Below are 9,401 nucleotides of genomic sequence, written 5' to 3' on the forward strand. Positions count from 1 at the left end.
CCCCATGCCCCACCCCCCACACCCATATGTGCCCTTCAGAGTCCCTTGACCTGGAGATTCCTATATGGTCACGCACTTGGTCACATGCCAGACAGCCTCCACCTTGCAGAACTCCGCTTCCCTGCCCCTGCTCTAGGAAGGTGGCCCTGGAGACCGTCTGACAGAGGGGCCCTCTCCGTGGTGTGCCCGCTACCCCTGCTTCTCAGCGTCGACACTTCCTCTCCTGAGGGACAAGCTAGCGCCTGGCCAGAGTAGCTGCCCTGTGAACCGGGCAGGAGCAGGGGAAGAAAGCAGTCATGGCATGTGGCCTGCTGGGGTCAGAGGAGGAGCGGCCAGTAGGCCCTGTAAGATGACCGGAGGAGAATGGGTTAAAAAAGGATCCCATGGAACACTACACAGCTGGGGAACCAGCGACGGCACACATCAGCAGGGGTAGATGAGAAACGCCAGCTGCAGGAGGGCACACAGAGTACGGAGGCCTAAAATCAGATGGTGACTTGGGCATACACAAGTGTTCCGTGAATCACAGGGGTGGGTGAGATGAGAGAGGCCACACTCAGGATGGTGGGGATGGGGATACAGATGGTGGGGATGGGAATACAGCAGAGAGAGGAATACAGCTGGGGCGGGGCTTGAGGGGCTCTCGACTGTATGAATATTTATTTTATTCATTTTATTTTTCAGTTAGGGTCTCACTCTGTTGCCCAGCCTGGAGTGTAATGGCATGATCGTGGCTCACTACTTCTGGGCTCAGGCGATCCTTCTGCCTCAGCCTCCCAAACTACAGGCAGGCACCACCATGCCTGGCTAACTTTTTTTTTTTTTAATGTTTTTGTAGAGATGAGGTCTTGCTATGTTGCCCAGGATGGTCTCGAACTCCTGGGTTCAAGCAATCCTCCTGCCTCAGCTTCCCAAAGTGCTAGGATTGCAGGCACGAGCCACTGCGCTCCGCTTTCAGCTTTGTTTTTAACACGTTAAGCTGGGCAGCTGAGCTGTGGGTGTGTTTACTTTTACCTTCATGGGTGTCTGAAATGGTTTGCTTTCCTCAGAGGTTTTAGAATGAGCCCTGGGAAGCTAGTGCCCATTCATCTGCCCCACCACACACACAACTCTGCCCCAGGGCTGTCTCCGGGCCAGGAGCTCACAGGAGATAGCAATCAGGATCTAAATTGAAGGGTACAAGGGACAGGACAGTCACAGCCTGAGGTCACGGGAGGTGGGGAGGAGGAGGAGGGCTCGGGGAGCAGAGGGGCTGGCCCTGGAGGCTGGCTGGCCTACTCAGCAGATGCGTTCACTGCTCTTAAATGTCAAGCAGCCAGCGATCCTTGCCAGGACAGGCTGCCTCGGCAGGTGGCTTGGTGTCTCAGACCAGAGCCCTAGGCCCATTATTGTCAGAGGGCACCTGAGAGAGCCTACACAGATGACTCTGGATATAGCTGGAGCCTAGGGGCGGCCCCTGTGGGCGTGGTCTCTGAGAAACAGGAGAAGTGACACAGGCGGCATGATCATGAGACCAGGGCTCAGGGAGTGGAGGGGCTGGGCCTGGAGACTCCCCTTTCTAGTGTCTCCTGGCCAGCAGGACACGGAGATACTTAGACCCCTGGCCCTGAGAACTCCTGTGTTGCTGGAGACAGGACCCCAGTGGTCCTGTGTGGAGGCGTGCCGGGGAGGCTGTGTCCAATTAGGACTTTGTGGCACTGGGAAGGGAACCGGTCCTCGAGAGATAGCTTCCACCGACCGGAAGTCTGCCTTGCTTCCTTATAGCCAAGTCTCTCATAGCCAGGGGCACACTGTGTACAGCCACGGGCCAGAAGGAGCTTGACTTCTCAGGCATTTGATGAACAGGAGCTGAAACCCAGATCTCAGCACTCAAACCTGTGGATGCCTTGGAGGTCTTAGCCCGGAGGGTGTGTGGAAGGGGCAGGAGGGAATAGGAAGCAGCAGGCAGCAGGGAGTTAGGTAACCATAGGCCGTGGCCTTGGTTCCCAGCCCCCAGCGGCTTCCAGGCCCTCAGACATAGGCACCCAGGTGCAGAGAGCCACGGAGGCCCAGCTCCACAGTGACCGGCCTCCGAGTCCAGCACGGGGCTTGGCTGGATGTGACTCGCGCGAGTAGATGCTTCTTTCCAACAGACTGATTGCTGAGGACAACGAGGGTGGCCTCTTCACTGTGACTTTGTTTCGAAAAGTGATTGATGATTTCAAAACCAAGGCCAAAGAGAACAAGTAAGGGTGTGGCCTCTCAGGCTTCCCCGGGTTTGGTTGGTCCCCCCTGGGGGGGAGGGATCTCTGGCCCTCTGGGAAGCTTCTTAGTGAAAGCCCGTGGTCTGCTTGTTTTAAGGTTCACTGTGCGTGAATTTTACTATGATGAAAAAGAAATTAAAAGGGAAAGGGAAGAGATGTCCAGATTGCTGTCTGATAAGAAGCAACAATATGTGAGTATGTGTTGCAGGCCGAGTGGGTTTTCACACACGATGCTGTGCCCAAGTGCCCTCCCAAGCCGCATCTTTCCCTCGCTGTCCCCAGTCCCCTGGGCTCACACAGTCGGAGCATCTGTTCTCCTGGGGCTGCCAGAGCAGGTCAAGAGAAAGGGGTGAGGAGCATAAAGAAGCCCAGGGGGCTGGATCAGGCCTGCCCTGGCGCGACACCCTCCACGTAAGCCCTCACCAGCCCCAAGCACGGGCCTTTCAGGCAGGGGTTACCAGCTCCACTTGGCCGTGGGGAAACTGAGGTTCTGAGAGGCTATTTGGCTTGATGACCCTGCCCAACCTTCCTGGGACCGAGCCGGGTATGTGGGCTCCAGGTGGGAGCATCTGTGTCCGGAGAGAGCTGTGCCGCCCCGGAGAGCGTGGTCATGTGGTTTCCAGGTGTCCCCGGCACCTGTATTTACCTACCCTGTGTTCTTAGCAGCGAGTGGGTGCTTATCTGGAGATGTCTGACCACAGCCACTCAGAAACTTTCCATGCAGGAGGGGAGCTTAGCTCGCGGGGGAGTAAAACACTTCGGAAATGTGAACAGCTTAGCCTTGGGAAAGCCGCTCCAGGACTCTGGGAAATGGGCACACTTCAAACTTGGTGTCCTCAGCTGCAGTGCGGGGCTAAGCCAGGTGACTCCGAAGGAGATCAGGTGGAGTGTTTTCCGGCCCCTTCTCCCCCATGCCACCAGGGAGGGCTCTGCAGGGGTGCATCTTCCAATCCTGCCTCCAGTGACAGAGAGGGAGGAAAGGGTGAGCAGAATGTCCTTGAGGCCTTGTGAAGGAAGGTCAGTGTGTAAACACAAAGCCGCAAGTACGTGCTTTTGAAGAAGAACCCGGACCACGGGACCAGGCTAGAAGCGCTTCCGATGCTGCGAGTGTTTGCTCTGGCCTCCTCCAACATCGGGCCACAGCCCGCAAGACCGACCTCTCTGAGTCAGTGACCTTTTGGCAGGCATTGTTGCTAACAGCCACCCCTCAGGAGTGAGCCTAGCCATGGAGCCCCCAAAATGGGGTTCTCAGAGCTCCCATGGAACTGGTCTGTTTCCTTTTAGGAAGGAAGCAACTGATGATATAAGAGTTCGTATTGGAGATTTCTAGACCCCCCCCCCGAAACAAACACAAGGAGGCCCGCACGTGTTTGTGTGTGGGCATGTGTGTACACGCCAAGTGGGCACACACCTCCGACCCAGAACCTCCTGGGCTGCAGCCAAGATTCCAGGGAGAGCATCCCTGCCTGAGGACAAGGGCTTTGCTGGGGCTGTGGAATCCAAGTTCTTTTTTTTTTGGAATCGAAGTCTCACTCTGTCACCCAGGCTGGAGTACAGCGGCATGCTCACAGCCTCCACAGCTTTGACCCACTGGGCTCAGGCCATCCTTCTGCCTCAGCCTTCCAAGTAGCTGGAACGACAGGCAGGCACCACCATGCCCGGCTAATTTTTGTGATTTATTGAAGATACGAAGTCTCACCAAGTTGCCCAGGCTGATCTCAAACCCTTGGACCCAGGCAATCCTCTCACCTTGGCCTCCCAAAGTGCTGGAATTACAGGTTTGAGCCACTGTGCCCGACCTCCCCAGGCCCTTTTTAGAGCAAAGTCATAGACCTGGCAGACCCAGGCAGGGATGCTTTTCACCACCAAGAACTGAAATCCGAAGCGTTTTCTGCCTTATCCTCGGCTCACCTGAAGCCCTCATTACCTCTGGACACCCCAGCGTTTCTCTTTACTTGGACCTTTTCTCTGCTCACTTCAGTTCTGACCCCGAGACCCCTGCACAGTGTTTCTGGATGGGGGCCAGGTCATGGCAGCTTCTATACGTGTTCAGCTAGAAGGCCCTGCCTGGGACAGGTGGTGGAGGAGGGTTGTTGGCAGCCACTTGGGTGCTGGCACGGGTCTGCCAGACCCCTGCGGATCAGGGTGACACACACAAGCCTGATACCTGCCTCATGGGATACGGGTTGCCACATGGCTTTTTTTTTTAAACATGATGTAACCTGAGCCACCCATGCTGCCCTGGGCGGGGGTTTCTCTGTGGGTAGGAAGTGAAGCTCTGAGAAGGCACTGTCACTGGCGTTGTCTCCACCCTGGCTTCCCGAGGATTTCTGTCCCTCTTGGGCTTAGTTGGAAGAGGATGTGACCAAGCGTCTTGCATATTTTTTATCACTTGTCAACCAGAGGGAACAGACTAGGCTTGGCGTTTCAGTGGACTTTGAGTGCACAGAGTGGGGTTTTTCTGTCTTCCACCTGTTGGCAGAGACAGAATGACAAAGTGGGAGATGTCTCAGCGGCTCACCTGGCTAATTTTCTGCACGTGGCATGGTGAGCTGCTTCGGGAGCACCAGAGAGGTTTCTGTGACTGGGCATGGTGGAGACACCTTGACTGAGCACTGACAGCTGAGCCCTGCGGGAGTGCCGTTCCCACTGATGCCTCCTAGGGGGTCTTAAGGACTGTCCCCTCAATGTCTCCTGGGGCTGTCCTGGTCTGTCCAGGACGGAGGCCTTACCAAGTCCAGGCAGGGGAGAGGATGCCGGACTGGCCCCTCTGCTAGTGACTGGCTCTGTTCTTGAACCATGGAACGCAAAATCTTAAGCACTGTCCCACCGTCACTCCGGGGGTCAGCGGGCACGTGACACGTCTCTAGTCCACCCAGCACACAGGTCTCCAGGGTGGGCCCGAATGCCCAAACTTGCTTTCCTGTGCTTTTCAGGCGATGAGAATGATTTCTGTTTGTTTGTGATACATATTTGCTGAAAGATTAATAAATCATTTCTGTGCCTTTAGCAAACTTCCTGTGTTGCTCTTAAAAAGGGATCATCTACCTTCCCGGACCACAAGGTTAAGGTAACCCCGCTAGGTAACCCCGCTAGGCCCGCTGCGGGGCAGACCGACAGAGAGAGAGAGAGTGAGGGCGAGGGTGAGGTAAGCAACGCCCTGGGAACTCTGGGGGTCCCTGGCTTGCATCTCCTCGCCAGCTCAGGCGCCTTCTGAGAAAACCAATCCTTGCATTTTCTGTTCCCTAACCATGGCTTTCGAGGTCTTAAATTCGAGGAGCCCAGAATCCTGCCTGTCTTCTGATCTGCAGGGCCTCTCTGGGGCTGCCCCCACCAGCAGGGTGCTTGTTGGCCAGGGAGCCTCTGCCCTGGCCCCTGGCCTGAGGTGGCTGGAGCTGGTGATGAGCAGGGTCCTGGCTGGGACGTGGGGTCAGGCAGCTCAGCTCTCCCTGGGCTGCCCGGGCTGGACCCACCCCTGACCTTTGTGGGCAGTTGGAGGCATCAGGTGGGAGCTCGGGGCTTTTGCTCCAAGACTCTGGGACCCCTCCAGAGGACCTGCCCACCAGCACTAGAGACAGCTGCTGCGGCCATGTGAGGTGGGGCTGTGAGGAGCCCTGGAAGTGGCCGCTGGTGGAGGTGCCAGGACTGTGGGGCAGAGCCTTCAGGAAGGTGGGCTCCCTGGCTGCTCGGTGTCAGGAGGAAGCCCATTAGCTGCCTGCAGAAAGCCCTGAGGTCAGGGGCGACCCAGCCCCCCACACCTTGGTCTCCGGTGGCCCTGCGCATGTGCTGGGTGGCTGGCCCGCTGAGCTTCCCTGGCGCCAGGCAACCTGGACACCGAGGTCCTGAGCCTGACCCAGGACCCGTCGACTGACTCTGCTTCCGCTGGCTCCTGGGCGTTTCTTCTCAGCTCAGGGCTCACTCTATCGAAACCTAAGTCCTTTCTTGGCTTGGCGTCCAGCTGGGCAGCCAGGAGGGGTCACCTGGCTCTTCCATCTCTGCAGGGCCCCCTGCTGCGCTGGCTCAAGGTGAACTTCAGTGAGGCCTTCATTGCCTGGATCCACATCAAGGCCCTGAGAGTGTTCGTGGAGTCCGTGCTCAGGTGCGTGGGGTGATGCGCCGGCTGGGGCTGTCCTGAGGAGGGTGGGCGGGGCCTGGAGGAGCCTTCCCAGCTTCTGCCTTCTCTCCACCCTCCTTCTCTCCTTTCTGTGCCTGTGGCTCTTGGCAACATCCCCTGAGTTAAATAAATGCTCTCGTGCTCAGCCCTGTGTCCCCTGCCGGCTGCTCCCTCCCTTCCCTGCCAAGCTTTGGGCAAGTGTCATCTGTGCTTTCTCCGACTGCCTCACTCCAGACCCACGTAGACCCTCTGGCTGGCGCCCATTCCTGCCCTCCGTGGAGCCTGCAGGGCCCCAATGGCTCCCGGAAGGTGTTCCCAGACCGTGTGTCCTCAACCTCCCAGGCCCAACCCTCAAGGCAGCCCAAAAAGAAAACCAGAACAAACCACCACTACCAAAACTTATTTTGGCTAATTTTTTTTTTTTAAAGACAAAACCAAAATACAGTCACTGTGGAAAATGTGGGAACTATGGGTCCACACAGAGTCAATAGAAATCACCTGTCATTTTAGCACCAAGAGAGAACGCTGCTAGCACCCTGGTGGGGGCCCCTTTAGGTTGAGTTTTGTCTTTTTAGTGTGCAGAGAGACATGACTTTTACTAGGTTTTTATGAACATAGACTCAAACAGGAAATTTGTCTTCTTTTGAGTTGCAGGGTACTTGTGAGGTTTTACTACATAAGTAAATTGCGTACAGGTGAGGATTGGGCTTCTAACGAGCCCTCTGTCCCCCGGTAGTGGACATGGCACCCACTGTGTGCTTGCATGCCTCTTCTCTCTCCTTCCCTCTCCTTTAGAGCATCTGTTGCTCCCACCTTTGTGCTTGTGTGTCCAGTGATCAGTGCCCACTTATGAGTGAAAACCTGTGGTATTCAGTTTTTTGTTTCTGTGATAGTTCACTTAGAACGATGGTCTCACGGCATCTGTGTTGCTGCAAGGTCATTATTTTGTTCTTCGTAGCTGTGTAGTATTCCGTCGTGTTTATGTACCACCTTTTCTTTATCCAGTCCACTTTTTGTTTTTTTGAGTTGGAGTCTCACTCTGTCACCCAGGCTGGAGTGCAGTGGCCGCTCCCGGCCACCGCAGCCTCGACCTGCTGGGCTCCGGCGATCCTTCCGCCTCAGCCTTCCAAGTAGCCGGAATTACAGGCATGCGCTACCACGCCCGGCTAATTTTTTGATTTGTTGTAGAGATGAGATCTCACCAAGTTGCCCGGGCTGATCTCGAAACTCTGGGCTCAGGCAATCCTGTAATAAACGTGCACGTGCAGTTGTCTTGTTGGCAGAGCAATTTACGTTCTTCTGGGTATATTCCCAGAAGTGGGATTGCTGGATCATATGGAAGCTCAATTTTTAGCTCTTTGAGAAAACGCCACACTGCTTTCCACGAAGGTTGAACTAGCTCACATTCCCACCAACGGTGGTAAAGCGTCCCCTTTTCTCCCCAACCTCAACAGCACCTGTTGTTCTTTGACTTTTTTTTTTTTCAGTGAGAGCTCCCACAGTGGGATGGGACCTGAAGGGTTGCCCTATTTTTTTACTTTAATGATAGCCATCTTTAGCAGGAAACACTTTTTGAAGTCCGTTTTTCTGCCTCATTTTGAATACATTCCGTGTCACAAAGTCTCCCACACTGCTGCTGCTCTATCCTGCAGCCTCCCGGTACTCCTCGGGCCTCTGGCACTCCCTGCGTGGTTGCCCTGTCCCCTTTCCTGCCTGTACTGACGGGCGCCTCAGGAGCCATCCCGCCATCTGCCTGGCAGCTGTTCCCGGCATCCCCTTGGCTCCTGCCCATGTGTCCTGGTCTCCAGGTGCAGCCAAGAGCCCACTGTAGGTTTCACCTTGATCTCTGGCTCTTCCTTCCCAAGCCCTTTCCTCTGGCTTCCCTGTTTCTTTCAGTGGCCTCACCATCCTTCCCACCACCAGACCCCAAACCCCAGGGTCAGCACGAACCTCCCCACCCCCACCCCCTGCCGCACCCCTTGCCCAGCCTGTTCTCCTCCATCTGCTTTGGGGTTCTTTTTTCCATTTGTCGCCAATCCCCGCTTGCCTGGCTGTTGCCACGAGCCTCTTCCTTGGTTTTCTGCCTCCAATTTCTCCTCCATGTGGCTGTCAGTGTGTAGCTGTGCCCAAATATGGATCCTGGTCCTTCAGGCATATACACACCCACAGTGACATCTACACACGCTCCAGCATGCCTGTCTCAGAGGCCTGTAACAGCACAGGTTGCAGCGTTGGGTTGAAGGCTGTGCCAGGCCAGCCAGGAGTGTTCGAGCCATCACTCGTATAGACGGGCCCCAGAGCAATCCCGCATGTCCTAGAAGTCGGTTGTTCTCCAGCTCAGTGCAGTGACGCCGGCCAGTGCCTTCCTTACAGGACGCCCATTACTCAAGAGAAAGGTCAAGATGGACATCCTGAATATCTTACTTTGAGGTCAATACAACTAAGTATTTCCCCGAAATGATATGCAAACATGATTCTCAAAACTATCACCGGATGCCAACGCTTACTCTATTTTCCTGACTGCAGTTGTCCTACGCAGACACTGTAACATAAATTCAGGCTCAGACTTGGATGCTTTGGGAGTAACAGCTGTTCATAGTCTCACTGCTCGTGGATAATCATGGCTAATGGCGTGGAGGCTTTTGTTATCACCAAAGGAGACAACACTTAATGTCTGTAACTTGCTCATTTAACCTGCTTTGTATTTTACCTTTGGTCGCTCTGTGTAGAGCGACTTGATCTCTTTTAATGGCTTTTTCACATTCCATCATATGAAGATATAGTCTAAGAAAGTGGGTGTTGAGGCCAGGTGCACTGGCTCACACCTATCATGCCAGCACTTTGGGAGGTCGGGGTGAGAGGATTGATTGAGTCCAGGGGTCCGAGACCAACCTGGGCAACTTGGTGAGACTTTGTCTGTACAATAAATCAAAAAAATTAGCTGGGTGTGTGCGCACCTGTGGTTCCAGCTACTTGGAAGGCTGAAGTAGAAGGATCACCTGAGCCCAGGAGATTAAGGCTGCGGTGGCTGTGAGCGTACCCCT

At 55.1% G+C, this 9,401-nt stretch overlaps 1 protein-coding gene across 2 annotated transcripts in view; it reads left to right on the plus strand.

Annotated features, from left to right (window-relative positions):
• Nucleotides 1–9,401, plus strand: part of ATP6V1C2 (ATPase H+ transporting V1 subunit C2) — a 70,354-nt gene that overhangs the window by 56,918 nt on the left and 4,035 nt on the right. Inside the window, exons 8-11 of one of the 2 annotated variants that reach the window (XM_008065537.2) lie at nt 2,133–2,225; nt 2,341–2,434; nt 5,254–5,391; nt 6,245–6,342. In XM_008065537.2, the coding sequence (XP_008063728.1) occupies nt 2,133–2,225; nt 2,341–2,434; nt 5,254–5,391; nt 6,245–6,342 (423 nt within the window). The remainder of the gene's footprint in view (nt 1–2,132; nt 2,226–2,340; nt 2,435–5,253; nt 5,392–6,244; nt 6,343–9,401) is intronic. The other variant, XM_008065538.2, reaches the window with a different exon arrangement.

Source organism: Carlito syrichta, unplaced genomic scaffold (assembly GCF_000164805.1).
Source record: "Carlito syrichta isolate Samal-C Ts95f unplaced genomic scaffold, Tarsius_syrichta-2.0.1 Scaffold308652, whole genome shotgun sequence".
Classification (NCBI taxonomy): domain Eukaryota; kingdom Metazoa; phylum Chordata; class Mammalia; order Primates; family Tarsiidae; genus Carlito; species Carlito syrichta.